Below are 18,529 nucleotides of genomic sequence, written 5' to 3'. Positions count from 1 at the left end.
ACTGCCTGTATCAATCACAGTTGCCAAATGCTGTTTCTATCATATACTTTCTATCAATTGATTACTAATAGGAACATGTGACAACTCGTACCGTATCTACTGCAAAAATATAGGCTTTAATATGTTGAAATGTGAAATATAGGCGCGGAATGTTATGAATACGTACGCATAAAGAGAAAACAATACGTCAAACTGGATCAGCATGATCAAGTAAGCAAGGCGAGGATATAAGTAAATCATTATACTGGTATGCAAAAAAACAATGTGTTTGTGGGCACCTATAGACCACTTATTCCGCTCTCTGTGCATCATGTATGTATTAGTGTGTCGTAACTTGACTAAGCACAAATTCATTAATGCAACAGTTTATAATGTACATTGCATACAAGTATTTACAAAGTAGACAGGGGGCCTTTTCAAAACATGGAAAATGAAACGAATTGGACTTGCCGCTCGAGCCACGACTATCACTTTAAAAAAGTTCAGAGTTCACCGCTGCACGTGGTTAAATTAACATGGCAGCGCCCTGTGTATTTTAGTGAGAAGTGGAATTGAGAGTAAGTGTAAGAAGGTAAGGTATATGAAAAACATTATCTGGACTTCCATTTAGTGTGGCCGCAGCTGATATTTAGCACGATAGGAAACTATAAACGGTCAGATATTAAAATAGATACTGACGAATCGTTTTCGCGAAACAAAAAATACGCACTTTTAGTTGCTACCGCCGCCTTTAGCTTACATTACGTTAGGTGCTTCTGTATGCAGAATAAGTGATGAAAAGTCTTTTAGCATGACATACTGCTAAAACCCAAGTCCTTAAAACAATGAATGCATTGACATATAGCTATATCCAAATTTTAAACGTTGTGGCAACTCCTTTTTTCCCCATTTTTACCGTTACATCTAGATTTTAAAGTTAATTATACTGATTATTAAAAAGCCAAACTTGACATTTGAGCACAATCTGTCCGGCTATCAAGTCGTTCAATTGTAAAAAGACAAACAAACAAATAAAAGCTAGTGTCTGGTAACGTTGACAAGAACGTTTTTTTTCCCACGTATGTTTTGTCTTTTTGAATGTTACATCAGTATCAGTCTGCTAATTGGATTGTTAAATTTACCACCCAGCAGAGTGATGGCAGATGTTGGTGGCAGCCCAGTGGCTGATACTCCACCCTCAAAGGAGGAGAAGCCTGATGACCTCCCCCAGGACTCCAACAATGATGATGTGAAGTCTGGCGTCAAAGCTGAGGGGGAGGACGAGGCAGCATCTGACCCCAGCATGTACCGCTACATCAAAGAGGACCTCTTCACATCTGAGATCTACAAAGTGGAGATCAGGAATCTACCCAAGTTCATCGGCTTTAACGACCTGAAGAAGTTCCTGGCCAAACACAGCCTCAACCCGCACAAAATCAAGCTGTTTGGCAAGCAGACGTTCGCTTTCGTCACCTTTAAGAATGAGGAAGAGCGTGACAAAGCCATGAAGATGGTTCATGGCATGCAGTGGAAGGGCCAGGTGCTGAGCGTAAGGCTGGCCAAACCCAAAGCTGACCCCATCCTGAGGAAGAGGAAGCAGGGGGAGGGAGAGGGCGCAGCAGGGCAGCCCCCATCCAAGCGAACAGAGGGGGATGAGGCAGAGGAGCCACTCAGTGTCCAGATAGCCAACGTGGTGACTCCTCTGTGGAATGTGCCTTATGAGGAGCAGCTGAGGAGGAAGGAGCAGGAGGTGGTGGGGGTTCTGCAGAGGCTGGCCAAGTGAGTGGTGTCGTTTAGAGTCTGATACATTAATCCGTACATGTGGTTCCATGTGTGCCCGTAGCAGGTGTTGTGCAGTATCAACACTAGATTCTGACCAAATATAGGCTAATGAAAGCCAATACCATATCTATGGAAGCTCCTGACAGCCCCAGTATTGTGTCCACATTGAATAACTTAAGTTTTACCATCTTTATATTCTTATCATTGTAGAAAACACTTAGTACTTACAAATAGTATTTACATTAAACCTCTCTACACAACAGGTTATTTTAATGTTTCGGGCATGATAGCATATTTTACTGACTAACTGCAAAAACTGCATAAAACACTGTGTGCACTGTGTGCATCTATACTACACTGTTTCTTTTTCAGAGAGATTGGCGGCACCAACAAAGCCATGTTGCCGTGGCTGTTTGCACAGAAAGGGAAATACAACAAAATGTGTTGTCCTCTGGAAGCTATCCGACCATCTCCTGCACAGGTATATTTACATGTTGGGTCTAACTCATTTCACATTCTGCTGAGATACATATGTCATACTTTCATAAAAACATACACCTGTATTAGAGATTAGTGGCTTAAAATAGTAAGGCCCCAGTATGCAGAAGTATCACATTTTTAAGAGGTACAATAACCAGTTTTTTTTTTTTTTTAATTCACAAAATTGTACAAAACATTCGTTTATTTTTCGGAAAGCTTAAGATATCAGTTAAAAAAGTAAACGCTGTTGTTTTACACCTTGTGGTGCAGTAGTGTCTAATATCCTGTTCATATTTCTCTTCCTGTATCATGGCAGACAGAGTACAGAAACAAGTGTGAGTTCCTCATCTCAGTGGGTGCAGATGGTGAGGATAAGACCATCGGTTTCCGCCTGGGGAAATATAAAGGCGGCTCCTGTGCTGTGGTGGGACCGGCTGAGACGTGCCATGTCTCAGCCGAGGCCAAGAGAGTGGTCAACGAGTTTCAAAAGTTCATCAGGTATTATTACATGGTCATCATGGTCCACAATAAGGTATGGACATGGAGAACAGAACTACTATCAAATGGAGTATTCATAGACATGAGACTTTAAAAATGAACATGTGCAGCCGTAGCATAGGTTTCCACTAGCTATTGTGTTGGAGCTAGATTTGCATCAGAGCTTAATCTGAACCCAGAAAACTAAAATATAAGTCTTCACACACACATTTCCTCTGTTGCATTTAATCTCACTATTATTTTGCACACAGGACAACACCATACTGTGTGTACAGCCCTGAAACATATGAAGGACACTGGAAGCAGCTGACTGTACGGACTACGAGGACCAAACAAGCCATGGCTGCAGTGTTCTTCAACCCGCAGGTGAGGAAATGTTCTGTTTACAGACTGTGTGTGATCTGTTTCTGAAAATAGAATCGCACACTGTTAGATTTCTCCTTCTTTTTTTAAAAAAAATCTCTTTTTACTTGTTTAATGACTCTCTAGAAACTTGAAGAGGAGGAAGTCAATGCATTAAAGAGCTCCATGAAGAAGTACTTTACAGAAGGAGAGGGGAAAGACAGCGGAGTAACCTCTCTTTACTTTGTTAGAGAGGGTCAAAGGTAAGAAAAAGTCAGGATGTTCTGTGAGTCACGATGGCTAAGTTGACAAAATCAGAAAACATGCAGGACAAACTGTGGAGGGCAGACAAATCTCTAAATATTGCACTAAATGTGTGTTTTTGGCTTTCAAGGACTTCTCCTAACGTGGAGGACTTGCCCTGTGAGCTGGTGGCTGGAGAGGGCTGCATTCATGAGGAACTCCTAGGTCTAAAGTTCAGAATATCTCCTCATTCCTTTTTCCAGGTAAGAAAGATTTACCTCCAAAGACTTCCAGACCCACGTGCTCTTTTCTAGCAAATTCATAAAAAAAATGTATACAGACACTCGCTGTTCACGCGAACACCTGTGAATTGCCAAGTATAGGCTCTTCCCGTGTGTCTCTGAACACCTCCACTGGAGCATTTTTTTTGTTGAGTTGTGTATTGTATTTTACAACCCACAAATACATGATGGTTCCTTCCAGCTGTGGTTTCTGTCTTTGTCAGACAGCTGTAAAGCCTCCATACACAAACTGTGCCAGTGTTCAGTGTGTCTGTGTTACCTGGCAGGTGAATACAGGGGCTGCAGAGGTGCTGTACTCTGCTGTAGGGGAATGGGCCAAGCTGGATCAGGACAGCACAGTACTGGATGTGTGCTGTGGGACAGGAACCATCGGCATCTCTCTGGCTAAGGTGACATTAGTCGTCTGAAACTTAATTCTCCTGTGACTATAATTAACTGATAGGAATTAGTAATAGATACCTTATCAGTCTGCACATGCATATGTATGCACTTGCTGAATGTCTTCCACATCTCATGTTACTTTTAAGATTTCTTTAAGATTACTTTTGAAATGCAGCAAAGAATACCACACTTGCATTACATTCAAGTGATAACTTCCTATCGCAAACAGTGACCTCTGCACTATTTTAAATGGCTGTGTCAGGGTTTGTGCAGTTATTGGCAAAGGGATCTAACATGTTTGCAAACAAAACCCCTTTTGAAATGTTATATTCTCTCTTGGATGAAAATGGAGGGTCTGGAAATGTTTTGACGTTTTTTTGGTTTGTTGACTTTTGTCTCTAGAGGGTAAAGAAGGTGATTGGGATCGAGCTGTGCCAGGAAGCCGTGGAGGATGCCAAAGTTAATGCAAAGCTCAATGGTAAGAGACCAGATAACGTCAAACTACCGCCAATCATTTGTGTATGAAATCCTGTAGGACGTTCAGTAATGACAGGATTTAAGTTGTCAATAGATGTCATTTTGTGGTTGTCTTTTTTTTATTTTTTTTCGTGTCACCCGAGAGCATTAAGGTAATGAAGATGGTACTGATAAGTTTGATCTGTTTAAATTGGAACTGTTAGATGGGTACCGTGCAATCCTGGGTTCACAAACTTTTAAAAAATATATAATTTATTAGATCCTCTGGTTTAGTTCATGACTAGCACAATGTGATCAACTAAAAATGTATACTGTTTATTTATTTTTCAATTGTTTTTCATTTGTTTGTATTTGAAGGTCTAAGTAATGTTGAGTTTCACTGTGGAAAAGCTGAGGATGTGTTCCCCAACATTCTCAACGCTCTCGTGTCACCCAACATCACGGCCATTGTGGATCCGCCAAGGGCAGGCCTACGTGAGTTAACAGCCAAAATCTTAAAAAATAAATTTGCTCATTTCAAGATCTGTCACATATTAGCAGTTCTTGTCTTCATTCAAACACAGATTCCAAGGTGATACTTGCCATCAGGAGGGCAGAGCATCTGAAGAGGCTGGTTTACGTGGCATGCAATGCTAAGGCAGCCATGAACAACTTCATCGAGTGAGTCGTGTTTTAATTTGGTTGTTTTAAAGCAGCAGTTAAGATTACATCATTTTGTTTGTGGGTATTCATTAACCAACATATGAAAGAGAAAACAAAACCCTGAATAATATATTCCTACTGTCATACCAATATCATTGATGGCAGCCAATTGTACAAAATGGTATATCTTGATTTTTGTCTATTAGCCTGTGCAGAGCGCCATCCAACAGAGTTCATGGGGCCCCGTTCCGTCCGGTGAGAGCCATGGCCGTGGATCTGTTCCCTCAGACCATGCACGTTGAGATGCTTCTGCTGCTGGAGAGAGTGGACTACGAGCAGCAGACCAGCAGCACTCAGGAAGAGACAGGGTCTTAGCCTTAGAATCAGACTGTACAGTTTGATAGGTAGCATGGGCTTACCATACTCAATGTATGCACGCACTCAGTGCTCCAAGGAGCCTCGGAAAAGTTTCCTCTGTCAGTTGTTTAAGTATCAAGCCTTAGTCTTAACTTTAAAGGGTTAGTAAGTTCACCCAAATAACAGAATTTACTACTCATCCAGTGAAGTCATTATTTTGTAATGCAGTATTTGTACTTCAAATTAAGTTTGTTAATACAGTATTGTACTAAGACTGTGTAGTCCCTCATTCGTCCAGGAGTGTTCCATCGTAGAAAAGGTTTCAGTCGTAGTCATCTGGACACTATTTTCAGAATCAAGACATTTCGGCTCCCATCCGTCATCCGAGACTTCCAGATGGGAGCCAAAACATCTTGATTCTGAAAAGTGTCCAGATGACTACGACTGAAATCTTTTCTACGACAGTACTGTACTGTATTTTCTTAACAGAGCTTTATGGACTGTGTCCCTTTGCCTGTTAACTTGTCAGATGTTCACTTAAAAGTAGGTTACTCTGAGCTACGTCTTCAGCCCATAAAGCTACCTAGATTTAAATTTTAGTGTTTGGTTTCCTCAAACTGATACCATGTTCTACTATTAATAGGGACACTGCTGCACAAGTGCATACTAAGGAGTAAATAGCTTTACCTATTACCACCTCAGTTTAATTTTCTCTTGTTTTGAGTGTTTCATCATTCTGCGACTGAATAAAGCAAAGCCCTTCTAGTCATTAGTCAAGACGTTTTATTTTGCATAACAAATATCACTGAAGTCATGGAGCTCAGGTTGCAATACGTACTTCATTTTCTAGGCAGCGACATCTCAAACTATTCATTGGTACAACTCAACAGCAACACATGTAAAAGCAATTTTTTTTTTCTCTTCTCACACTGACACTTGGCAAGATAAAAGCACAGAGGGGAAAGCACATTCTTAGAGCAATCTACAATATCACAACAGCCTTGTGTTTAAACTGATGTGTCCTTGTATTTTTTGTAGAAAATACCACAGGCCAAATACTTATGCACAGCAATTTCTATTTTGTTCCAGCAAGTAATGCATTTGCAGCAACATTATTCTATAAAATGCATAAGACTGCATGTAAGCTTTGGTATACACACTTTCATCAGCTTGTGGTGGACTTGATCGCATTTTGTTCATGTCAGTGTATAAACTACATTTTGCAAGGCTGCCTTTTGGAAAATGTATTCTACTTGTGGTCAGAAAATATCAACTGTGACAATGATGGCAAACTTACACAAACAATACACAATGCATTAAGACGAGTCTTAAAACTGCACATGCAGTATCTGACATTTTACAGGCTGTCTTCATTAATACTAGTTGGCTAAAGAATAAATGCTTTATCAAGGGGGCTCCGTCTTTCCACTTCCTGTTGAAGGGTGTTTTAGGTCCAATGTACTATGTATACTGAGCCCTTCCTGAAATGGAGTAACTAAGGCAACATGTAGCCAACGTGATTTCATAAGGGCACCAAAAACAAAAAACTACTGAAATGTACCAAGTGGTTAGTTGGTGTACATGGCATTAGTACTGAAAATAAAATCTAGCAGAAATGACCCTTTACCTTTAACATTATAGTACTCTGTGGCTGTGCTTGGGTTTACTGCAGTATTGGCATGGGGAGCAGGACGTCAGTTTCTTGTACGGGGGCGCGAAGGCAACAAGTCCCTTCAAATACAAAAGTCACCACAAATATCCCAAAAGCAGTCGTTCCTGTACCAACAGCATGATCAGTCAACAAAAGTATCTGACAGGACACAAGTGCATAACAATAGTTCTGAATAGTTATCACTTCACAACGTATGTTTTTAAAATCGTGCAAACCAACACAGCAACTGTCCATTCTGAGGAAAAACAAAACAGCATTTTTTGTATTCTTCACCCATAATATCCATAACACCAACCATCAAAATACCCAATAAACAAGTAACGTTGTTTCCCAATTAAATGGATGATATAAATACACAAGTATTAATAGTGCTTTCAAATACTTTAAGCACAAAAAACAAAACTAATAGTGCTGGTACTCTAAGAATGCGACTGTTGAAAACGACACTTCAAAACAAAACCAAGGTGTGTAGTGGCTTTTGTGGTCAAAGAAGCATGCATTTTTTATTTTATTTTCTCATATGCTATCAAGTCATGTTAACTTCTCTGCAGCCTGGGTGATTTTTTTTTCTAGTGCCATAGCAAGGATGCATCTAGAGAGGTAGACGATATTTGCTCTACTGTCTGTTAGTGCATTTAGTCCCACACCCTTACATCTACCAGCTGAACCAATAAAACGTGGGCGTAGGAAGCAAGCAGTTCTACTGGCCTGGTCAATGCGTAACTCTATTGCCATTAGATCTCAGTGATGCATAATTAAGTGATGGTGGTGATGTCTGACAGTGACTGGGTTTCAGTGCCGTTGGGTCATCAGTGATTCCGAGACTTAAACGTCAACAGTGCAGAGGGGTTCACTCCCTGGCTGGGCAGACTCCATTATGGTCATCTTGGGTTTCTTCCTAGTTTCCTCCTGTAATAATAATAATAATAATAATAATAATAATAATAACAACAAACCAAATAATATGAGTACATTAGGAAAATGGTACAAGATGTAAATATGAAAGCTCACTCTATTGTCAATTCTAAAATACATTGCCACAGCTAGGATTTGTGTAATTTTGCCAACCAGAGACTGACAGCTACTTTAGTCAAGACGTGTGTAACAATGCACCCGTCTTCTAAGCCTCAAGCATCAAGTGTAGCTGCAATAAAGAAGAGCATCCCACCCCCACTAATTGAGACCCTGCAGATTTCCTTTTTGCCCAAATTAAATTCTGGGCTTCATTTGGATCAAAACTACTACCTCGTCTTTCCTTCAATGAGCTCTCTGGTGACTTTTGGTTCTCGGCAAGGGAAGAAAAAAGAAAAAACAGCCCTAGATTTTATACGAACAGTCCTACACAAAATAAAGGCTCACACAGTAAGCATTTTTCACAGAGGACATTTTGACATCACAGCAGGAAAAGCACAGCAAATCATAAAATGAGTTATGGCCAAGTTCCATTTAGCTGCTTCAGTTTCAGGGTCCTGGTATCGTGCATTCTGGCTCACTGTCATGTCTTTTCGGGATACTTATTGGGAGCCATCTTTACCCGAAGGACAGAGGGTGTTGTTTGCTGTACAGATTGTAAAGCCCCTTAAGGCAAATTTGTGATTTGGATATTGGGCTATATAAATAAAATTGACTTGACTTAATGTTATTACTGTAGTAACACCTGTGATTTTATTACCACAAGAAGTCAAAATGTCTGCTTTGGCCTATTACTATGCTTTTACTCATGTTTGAAACCAAATACAATTGGAAATATGAGTTACAAATCTGAATGTTGGGACACAAAATGGAACAATTCTCACCCTCTGCGTGGCTAGTTTCCTCATTTCTTCTTGCAGTTTGTTCAAGATATGAAGGTTTGGCTTGTTCTTTTTGGCATACTGCTGGAGCTCAATCACACTCTTGTCAGAGTTCTCCTGCAAAAGATCGTTGTTTTAAAAGTCATTGAGATGTGCTTGCATAATGAAGAACTATCTTTATTACTTGCATATCACCATTCACATTTCCCTGGTTGTTCTCTGATGTGGCAGGGAGTAAAGTTAATAAGGCAATGTGTGAGCAACATGCCAATAGACTGTTACAGCTGAGATGGCCTGATCACTGCTGACTCAAAGCTGCAAGTTACTACAGTTAGAGGGTTTTATACTGAAAGACATTTTAATTGCTTTTAGGGTTTGACTGTTGACCTTAATGTGTGTGCTGGCAAGCAGCAATGTGTGAGCTGGAAAACAAAGTTCACACAAACATAACCAGAATTATCCTCTTAAGATACTTGAAATCAAATATTAAATATTTACTGTAGATAAAGCTCAACACAAAACAGAACGATAAGAAAAAACAAACTTTTCCATGACCGCAGAAGCTTTACAGTAAGTGCTAAAGAGGGGACTTACCTTCTTGACCATTTTATTGCTCTCTCTGCCATACATGCGCAGCAGTGAGCCCCAGTTCTTGACATGGGGATGAAGCATCTGCAAGATCTTCTGAGATGCTAGTTGTTTGCCAACCCTCTTGTTCTTGCCTGATGGCAAATGTACAAAACATGTCAGTGAAAGCTACATGTATGTTACTATCCTGTCAAAGACTTAGCTAGCTCCACAAGGTAACACAAAACGGACATGGTAAATAAAATAAACACCCATCCCTTCAGCTCTACCCGTTGACTGGTTCAGTCTCACCATGTGGGTGGATGAGGATTGAGGTCTACTTACACCAGCCACGCACAGTGTGCTTCCCACACGTCATCACATATTCACTCTTCTGATTTTTCCCTGGGATCACCTCAAATTTAATGCTGGTGTCTCCCATTCCATGGTTTCTACAGGAAAGACAGGACAGTACATTTTAAATAAATAGCTGCAATCTGGCACTTTGTTGTCCTTAGCAACAGTGAGAGAACAGGTCATTAAAGTTAAGTAGCAACAGTGAAAGATGGCAGAGTTGTTGTAACAGGTTGTGTGAAAGCCCAACTGCCCACCAGTGGCTTAAAGCACTATTGAAAATGCTAACAAGGACAAGTTCTACCCAGCAAAGCAAACCGAAATATATGGCAAACTAAATAATGACACTTGTGTTCAATGCACTCCACTGTGTTCCATTGTCATGCACTGCATCAGACTAAACTCTTAAAAAATGTAAAAGCAAAATGTTATAACTGATTTCACTTCAAATTACTTGGAACCATTAATGTGGACACAATATAATGATATAATTACTGCGTGATTCTACTAAAAAAGACAAGAAACTATACAGTATTGGTTGCATTATGGATTACCCCTTACCTTTTAAGGCACTCATGAAGAATCTGATATGGCGAAAGTAGTCCTGCTTTGTTGGTCAGCTCATACACCCTCGAGTCTTCTATACTGATATGATTAAAATACTGAGGAGCAGAGTACAGAGAATGTTACCATTGTTGTGTTACCTCTAATTCTAAAGATGCATTAACTTTCAAAGGAAACATTCAACCTTTGGCAACAATTCTTGTTTACAAAACTTGTTACCTGCCTTCAATGTTGGGGATACGCACTTTAGCTTACTCTATTCCACTTCACTGAAAAAGAATCCAGGCAGAACATAAATACATGTCAAATAGGAAAAAAGAAGTACCTCCAGTTCATCGCCCTCAACGGGCTTCTCCTCCGAGGTCTGCTTCACAAAGTCAGGGATGAGGATTTCCAGTGTGGCTCGAGCTATAGTGTACACCAAATTACGAGTGAGAGCAGAACTAGTGATATATTACAACATGCTAATTTACCAGTGCAACTATCTACTGTACAGAGGGTCTGGCTACACCAAACTAGGTAACAGTAAGAATTTGGTATTTGTCAGCTGATTTATTCGGCTGATGAAAACTATTTGAAATGACATATGTTCCAGTCAGTGTCATCCACCTCCAACATGATGTAAATACAGAAGTTGTTTCAGCCCTTAAACCGGGTGCTGTAAATTTCAAGAAACTGACAATTGTAACAAAATATTTACAATTATGGGGATTTCAAAATTCCTCCAGTAGACCTCATCGCAATCTCGTTGTCTTTACCCAATAACAGAAGTACTCTGAGCTAATAGTGTATATGCAGCTGTGATGTACACCAACCAACCAATCACATTGCAAAGTACTGTAAATAAAAGAAATTACCAGCTTTATTCTTGGCAAGTTTTTTACTGCTTGCAGTTCCTGTGCCGTAAGTTACTCCATCTATAATGACTGACGCACCAAAGGGTTCACTTGGGTTCTCTGTGGGGCAAACAAATTCAGTTTGAGTTGATATGAATATCTTGTAACAACAACAACAACACACTTGAAACTTTAATTGTGATGTAACAGAAATAGTTGTGTGTGCACACGGACACACATTTGCATTTCTGTGACTACAGGGGGGGGTAATGTAAATGTGCACTGGGTTGTAGATGACAACAGAATGAACAGAGTAGATTTACACATTACAATATATACCTGAGACGCCATGTTAACGCAAGAGTTTTCTCCTTAAATAACAATGTATTCCTCATTAGGCAAGAGTGGAAAGAGTGACATATGACTTAAAATACCTCAATTACCTCAAGACACTTACAAAAGAAGAACTTACCACATTCAAAAAAGTTGTAAACAGGTCGAACCTTTAGGACACGTTGCATATATTCATGCAAGATGCAAACTTCTGACTTTCCATTAGGGTTGATGACAAATTCTGTTCAAATAGAAACATTGAAATGCATCAACAAACAATACAAGGACAACTTTAACAATTATAGTATACATAAGTCATACTCAAAAATAACACAGACATAAGGGAACACTTAAAACTTTTTGATTTCCACCCTTTTTGTAAAAATATAAAGCTGACAATTAGCAAGTTTGTTAACTACATTGCAGAAGAGTCACGACAAAAAGGAAGAGATCATCCACTTTGTTAGTTTGACAGGCTAAAAGGAATAAAAATGATACTGGCCATTTTCATCACAATGCCAACATATGTCACCCAAATACAAATGCAGTATGGCTCTTGTGTCTTTTTAATAGCTTTTTAGATGACCATGGAGTTCTATGGCAGAGTCATAAGCTATTTCAGGCTACACAGACAATATCTGTTGGGATAAATGTATTGTTGGTTTCTATGGTTTCAATGGATAGTGATAATGAAAAATAACACCTGCCCTCTTCTTAAAAAAACATGAATTGTATGAAATTCACAGAGTGTGAACCTATATAACGGTTACCTTTCTTAGTGGGTGCATCTTGGACTGACAGTGTGATGAGTTTCTGGTTGGCAGGCAGGATAGGTCTCTCTGACTCTGCCTGCTTCCTCTTCATGTCTCTGTTGAACTGCCTTCGCTCAGCCCAGGTACGAAATTTCTTTACAGTGACTTGTTCAAAGTCAAAGCATTTTTCCAGGTACAGGCGAAACTCTTCAAGTTCTGTGAGGAGGTTTTATTAAGTTTTATCACTTAATGAAAGACAGCTTGATAAGGAGTTCTTACAGCAGCAAACACATAATAATGACCTTTCAGAAGTCTACCATTGGCATTGTACTATGAAAAGCCCTTACCTATGGACTCGTCCTTGCACACCTCCACCTTGGCCTTGACTTGTCCTAAGGCTCCTTGGGCAGTGTCACAGGGCTGGGACTCTTTACCCTGTGGGTTGTTATGAGTGGTACCCTCTCCATCTGGGCCACTGTCAGTCAGAATGGAGGGAGGGACGTCATCCTGCTCCTCAGCTGTAGCATCTGACTTGCATCCTCTCTTTTCACCATTGGCCTCCTGACCAGTCTTGACTGGAGACTCCTCTGCATTAAGTGTCACCTCCCCATTCAGCTCCCTTTCCTCATGTTCCTTCATTTTCTTGTAATGTAAGCAAGGGATGCTGCTGGTAGGAGGGTCATGTTTCTGTATCAAAAGAGAACACCAAGAGAAAACAAACATTTATAAACAGTACTGTAAGTTTGACACCATGGCTGACTTTACCCTGACTTTCAAGAACTCAACTGGAATATTTCCATGACCTTAAAATACAGTTAAATCTTCTGAGTTGGCTGAAATGAAATACAGTGTGCTGGCAATTTTCCATTAAGTGACCTGACCCGACTTGAACCCTTGTTTTTCCCCTGAAGCCCTTTGCCAATATGGGCAGGGTTGCCTGTTTTCACACAAGCACAAACCCCTTTGAAACTGTAAATTACCACCCAACCTGAAGCAACTTTGATATCAAAGTAATTTCACAGTAACTAACAACAAACCTACAACTTAAATTTTTTTTTTTTTTTTTTTTTAAATACTTGTTATTTTTTTGGAATGGAATAAATAGATAAGGGGAAAAAAAAAAAAAAGAGAGACTGGAACAGAGTGGAGGCCATCATTGACTGGCACCACAAAGCCCATTATGACTAGAACTGGAAACTACTGTAGCCTACTTAAACTGGTTAAACTGGCGGCAGGAGCAAAATATGTAACTCATAATTCAAAAGATCAAAACTCCTGTAAAAAAAAAGGGGGATACTGTTCACATCAGTGTGGCAAGTTAATAAGACATGACACTTGTGTTGCATCTTACCCTAATACTGCCGGTTCCAAGAAAGTAGGGTCTGGACCAGGTAACCACCCTGGTCTCTCTGTGCAGGTAGACTGGAATGCCTGAGTTATGGAATGTCATGATCCAACCATCAGGTAGAGGTTCAGTGGGTGGACGCCCCCGACCTGGCATAGGGGTAAATGTAAATGCAGGCCCTAATTACTACACTATTACTTTATGTGGTGAATATTTCTAACAATTATTAGAAGACTATTGTTTGTTACCACACAAGTGATTTTGCGTGACAAGCAGACGAGAGACATTCACATTGGGCTATGATTAACCTCGGGCTTGGAATAAATGTTAAAACCAGTTTTAATGTAAAAGTTGTGTTTAGGTAAGGCAGGGTTAGGACCAAACATGCCAGTAAAATATTTCTGAATATCAACTTTTGGTCACCCAATAGTTGAAAATCAGCATTAGATACATGCACACAGCCAGCAGTTTACAGTGTGAGGACTTTCATTCACCACTACTTTTGTTCTTCTTCCAGCTAGTTGGATTAACATGAACTGCTCACAACAAGGTCTGTGGATTATCTTGAGTAACAGGGTCATGGTTTCTGGAAAGAGACGTTGCTGTTGAGTTTTTAAAATGTATTTTTTTTGGCGCTTTGAGCACCACAAGCTGAGGGCTGTATAGTCCCATTATATTAAAATGCGTGTGCTTTTCGACTGTTATATTATTTCAGAGCACTACAACACAGATAGGAGGGCTACTTGGTTGTCCATTTTAGTTGTGGAGATCTTACCACTTCTGCTAACCAATTTCCCAGTGGAAACCCTGTATTGTAATCTATATCAGCAATGCACACAATTGTGTTACATAATACTAAAAACTACAAAACACAACACTATCCAATATTTTGTATGAATTCACTTCAAAATGCACTCATGTAACACATATGTCGCAGGTACTGTTCAGAAAATCCATATGGTATTGTGCCCCATAGTACTGAAACCACATTCAAATGCAAGTTCCTTGATAGTACCCAACCCTAAAACAGACAGATCCACCACTCACTCTTCAGGACAGTCTTAATTTTGGTCATCATGGGCTGAACACCTCCTTCATCATCTGAATGATGATCACTGTCCCCACCACATTTGTCCTCTGCCGGACGCATCTTTTTTGGGACTGGCATGCCCTCCTCCAGCAGAGCATCGACATCATTGTCAAACTCCTCCTGGAAGAGTCAATGGTTAATAATAAAGCCGGGAGAGAAGGATGGGTCACCAGTTTAAGGGAGTTTTGAATGCTTCGACTGAGAAGAAACTAACTGATGTGGTGCCATAAAGTGAACAATTGGTGGAGAAAAAACAAAACAAAACCACACATCTACTACAAATATAGGAAAATAATCAGTTCCACTTTGGGGCAGAAAAGTAAAATACTTTTGAATTTAGAAACAGATAATACTGAACGTATATTAACTCCTACTACAAATTAAATGACACATTTTTAGCAATTTTGATCATTCCTTTATTACTGTTGATTACTTTTGTGTCAAAAGGAAGTCCAGCATTTAATGTGAGAAATTAAAATGGCACTAACCTCTTCCAGCATCTCACTTGTCATTTTCAGTAATAAAAACAAAACAAAGAAATAAATAAAGACAAACATATATTTAAACATAGGCTGCTTAATGGAACATCTGAGCCTGGCTTTAACCAGTCATGCCTATTGATGCAGAAAAGGTCTCAAGTGATGCAATGCCAAATCAAGAAATCATTACAACAGTAACTTTTCTGGCCTTCTGATTCAGTTCTAGCTATACTTAATTTACACTACATGTTTCCACATTTTTTCTTCCAATTCATAGTTAATCTATATTGCATGTTCCAATTCATAGTTACCCTGTTTGTGCTATTTTCCCCTTTGGTAGAAAATATTTCTCAATGTAAACAGAGCATCACAGCAAGATCTGTGGATTATCTGTAGTTACCAGGACATCATTGTTTCTGGAAAGAGTTGCAGCTGTTTTTCCAAAAGTAATTTTTGATGCTTTGAAGGCCATAAATTCAATGCCATTCAGCTGCATTGTATTTGGATAAAGACATTAAAAAAAATAAAATAAAAAAAAACAGCAGAGGAGAGCCCAATCTCACCAGTTTTTTAATGTGGGTGACCTGACACCAGGGAGGGGGATGGCAGTTAAGTAGCAACATCCTCTTTGACACAAGATACAACAAAGTTTATGGACATGTGGTCTCAATTTAGAAAACCACTAACGACCCTAAAGAAAATCCACTATCATGAAGAAAATGCCACCAGCTGTCTTACTGTTGGACTCCATTAGGCTGCGTTACCACTAAAAACTGCACTGTGTAAAAAAAAAAAAAAAAAAAAAAGAAAAATGCAGGGGCTACATTGGTTTAGAGGGGTTGCTCCAGGTATTAGTGAGAAGACATGATCCATTACACTGTTCACGTTACATAGTATTCTACCAAGAATTACACGTGTATATTTTTGACTGGCCCACTCTGTGTGTTGCTGGATGATGTTGCATTTTTTATTTTTATTTTTTTTAAATCTGACAACCTTTTTATTTATTTATTTTTGCTATGTCTGCACCCTCGCTGAGCCATTGCAGTGGTCTCACTGAAATGAGAGGGGAGGCTGTGATTAATCACACAGTGCTAACAATGCCCCCTTTGTATGTACTGTACGAGCTGTATTAGACGTACATCATTTCTGTTTGACAGTAAAGGACAAACTAGGTGTGTAGCTGATAAAGACAAGAGATTCTGCAGACATAAGAACAGACGTACCTCATAGGAGTAAGTCACAGCCTCGTCATCTGCTTGCTCCTGCTGAATTATGACCTCAGACTTAAAGCCGCCATGCTCCCCATCGTCATGATCCAGGAAGTTCTCATAGAAGTCATCCAACTCATCCAGGACTGCGAACTCTACCTTGTTTTCCAGGTCTACCTCAGCCTCATCTGATCTTCTGCCTGCTATGTTTCCTGCTCCAGAGCTACCCTCAGCTACCTCCTGCTCACTAGTCGAGTCATGCAACTCACCATTCAGGCTGTCTAAACCATCATCACTTCCTCCTTCCTGCCCTTCACCTGTGTATAAAACCTTCCTGTCTTTGCTACTGCTGCTTTCAGTGAAGCTTACACTGATCTTAACATCTCTGAGCAGCTTGAGGTCTGGTAGAAACTTGGTGACCGGGGGAGCGTGGCGGGCTGTTCTGGGGCACGGTGGGTTGGGATTGGCCTCATCTGAGAGGTGGCTACAGAAAGTTACTGAGCCCATGCTGAGGGGTTGCTGTGGCTGGGCTTCCCCGTCCCCTGGGGTGTATGTGTATCCATCACCACCAGAGCTAACGTCCATTACCTCTGCGTCACTGGACGTTTGCAGGGGAGGTGGTGGAGGTGCTCTGCCCTCATCTTGGCCAAAATCATCAGGTGGCTCCAAGGGGAGAGGGGGTAGAACATCATCTATCTCCATTTCCTCTGTATTACAAACTACAACTTATACAGACTGATAATCTATTCTAAAATCTGACCTTTAGAGAGACTTTCTTCTTATCTAAACCCAGAATGCATGCAGAAGCACATCCCTGTATAGACCACGTACCAGAGGTGAAAATGCAAAGCTGACTACATTGTTCTTTTCATTAATGTAGACAGCTTTCAGAACCACTGTCTCAATTATTGGAAATCACAATGCATTCAGCTTAATATGGGATCTAGCCACTGATCATCCTCCACTGGTATCTTCTGGGAGCTGTGAAAAAAAAGGACCAGTGAGAGTAGATGTCAGTTAATGCAACTTTATGACTAATGGCGTAATATGACAGGATATTTAACGTAACGTTAGCTCCTGCTGCTACTACTACTGCTACTATTACTACTACTACTGACGTTACTACTACTACTATTACTACTATGTAGCTGCGGAAAATTGACTTAAACCTTCCATATGGGTAATTTTGCTTGGGAATATAATTAACGTTTATCCATGTTCAAATAACAAGCAAATTCATCACAAGATAAAATGGTACAGACTACAGCTGCACGGCGGGCCCATGGTAACGTTAAAATCATTGCTAATATGCTAGCAAGCTACCATCAAGCTGTACAGAACTCAGCGTCTGCAGAAAGGGTCAGCTAGCCTGAAAACTGTTTATTACAAAAATACTCACCGATAAATATAACACGACTGTCTCCTATTGGGCACCTATCTACCTTTCTAGATTATTTTAATTCTAGATGCACCGCCATACTGCCTCAATTGCAGCCCCGCCATCTTGAAGAAAACCACTCAGCAAACCAACTCAGGACCCGCCTCCCAGTACCGGCTTTTTGATAAGTGATCGATCAGCGGGCCAATCACAACGTCCTTCTACGACATCTACTCTACTGGGTATGAGGTTTCAACCAATCAACATAACACGACGAGCAACGTGTTAACACGTTAACATGTAAATGCGAGAATACCCAAGAAATAAAGACTGGAAACATATTATGTATGAATTCACTTCACAGTTGACTAAAGATATTTTTAGATTTTTTTCTCTGATTTTCAATTTTTACCTAAAATATGTGTCCGGGAAACACATTTTAACACAAACGTGCAATCTGCACAGGTTCTGCACCACACACTACAGTCAACTATGATATATGCATAGAAGACAAAAACTGGGAGTATGTCTCTTTTTTTCTTTGTACTAAAAAGACACGACACAGCTCAATGTAACAAAGCCACGCGGTATCTATGAAGGTAAATAGTTGATCAGATTAAAGCTTAAATAAATATATTGGATATCCTGGAGTCTTGAGAGGCAGACTATGAG

General features: G+C 40.0%; 2 protein-coding genes across 6 annotated transcripts; one reads left to right on the top strand and one right to left on the bottom strand.

The window, feature by feature from the left end:
• Window positions 1-47: 47 nt before the first annotated feature.
• trmt2a (tRNA methyltransferase 2 homolog A) lies at window positions 48-6,248 on the top strand. Of its 5 annotated transcripts, none has more exons than XM_044196658.1 (12): window positions 48-210; window positions 1,129-1,758; window positions 2,134-2,242; window positions 2,558-2,739; window positions 2,991-3,105; window positions 3,229-3,344; window positions 3,476-3,587; window positions 3,893-4,015; window positions 4,410-4,485; window positions 4,842-4,958; window positions 5,048-5,144; window positions 5,333-6,248. In XM_044196658.1, exons 1-12 carry the CDS (start codon window positions 203-205, stop codon window positions 5,499-5,501), a joined length of 1,854 nt encoding a protein of 617 aa, XP_044052593.1. In that variant the 5' UTR covers window positions 48-202; the 3' UTR covers window positions 5,502-6,248. The 5 variants fall into 5 exon arrangements, with proteins under 5 accessions (XP_044052593.1, XP_044052594.1, XP_044052595.1 ...); XM_044196659.1 differs by having other exon boundaries at window positions 188-210; window positions 1,132-1,758; XM_044196660.1 differs by lacking the exon at window positions 48-210 and adding an exon at window positions 439-571.
• Window positions 6,244-18,035, bottom strand: dgcr8 (DGCR8 microprocessor complex subunit). The gene is made up of 14 exons (XM_044196656.1): window positions 17,879-18,035; window positions 16,495-17,460; window positions 14,747-14,909; window positions 13,706-13,848; window positions 12,702-13,041; window positions 12,373-12,570; window positions 11,742-11,843; window positions 11,291-11,389; window positions 10,759-10,841; window positions 10,431-10,531; window positions 9,861-9,967; window positions 9,543-9,670; window positions 8,952-9,065; window positions 6,244-8,064 (listed from the first exon to the last, which is right to left on the bottom strand). Exons 2-14 carry the CDS (start codon window positions 17,179-17,181, stop codon window positions 7,981-7,983), a joined length of 2,349 nt encoding a protein of 782 aa, XP_044052591.1. The 5' UTR covers window positions 17,182-17,460; window positions 17,879-18,035; the 3' UTR covers window positions 6,244-7,980.
• Window positions 18,036-18,529: the final 494 nt, after the last annotated feature.

Source organism: Siniperca chuatsi, linkage group LG5 (genome assembly GCF_020085105.1).
Source record: "Siniperca chuatsi isolate FFG_IHB_CAS linkage group LG5, ASM2008510v1, whole genome shotgun sequence".
In the NCBI taxonomy this organism is placed as follows: domain Eukaryota; kingdom Metazoa; phylum Chordata; class Actinopteri; order Centrarchiformes; family Sinipercidae; genus Siniperca; species Siniperca chuatsi.
This window is presented reverse-complemented; position numbering and strand designations above follow the sequence as displayed.

What these genes read in the sequence shown, in the direction of transcription:
- dgcr8 (XM_044196656.1), bottom strand. Translation starts at nt 17,181, where the DNA reads ATGGAGATAGATGATGTTCTACCCCCTCTCCCCTTGGAGCCACCTGAT. An exon ending in TTGAGGGCGATGAACTGGAG is followed by an intron (nt 10,532 to 10,758) that starts GTACTTCTTTTT and finishes TCTGCTCCTCAG; the next exon opens with TATTTTAATCATATCAGTAT. An exon ending in CTTCATGAGTGCCTTAAAAG is followed by an intron (nt 9,968 to 10,430) that starts GTAAGGGGTAAT and finishes TCTTTCCTGTAG; the next exon opens with AAACCATGGAATGGGAGACA.
- trmt2a (XM_044196658.1), top strand. An exon ending in TCGGCATCTCTCTGGCTAAG is followed by an intron (nt 4,016 to 4,409) that starts GTGACATTAGTC and finishes TTTTGTCTCTAG; the next exon opens with AGGGTAAAGAAGGTGATTGG. An exon ending in AGTTAATGCAAAGCTCAATG is followed by an intron (nt 4,486 to 4,841) that starts GTAAGAGACCAG and finishes TTGTATTTGAAG; the next exon opens with GTCTAAGTAATGTTGAGTTT.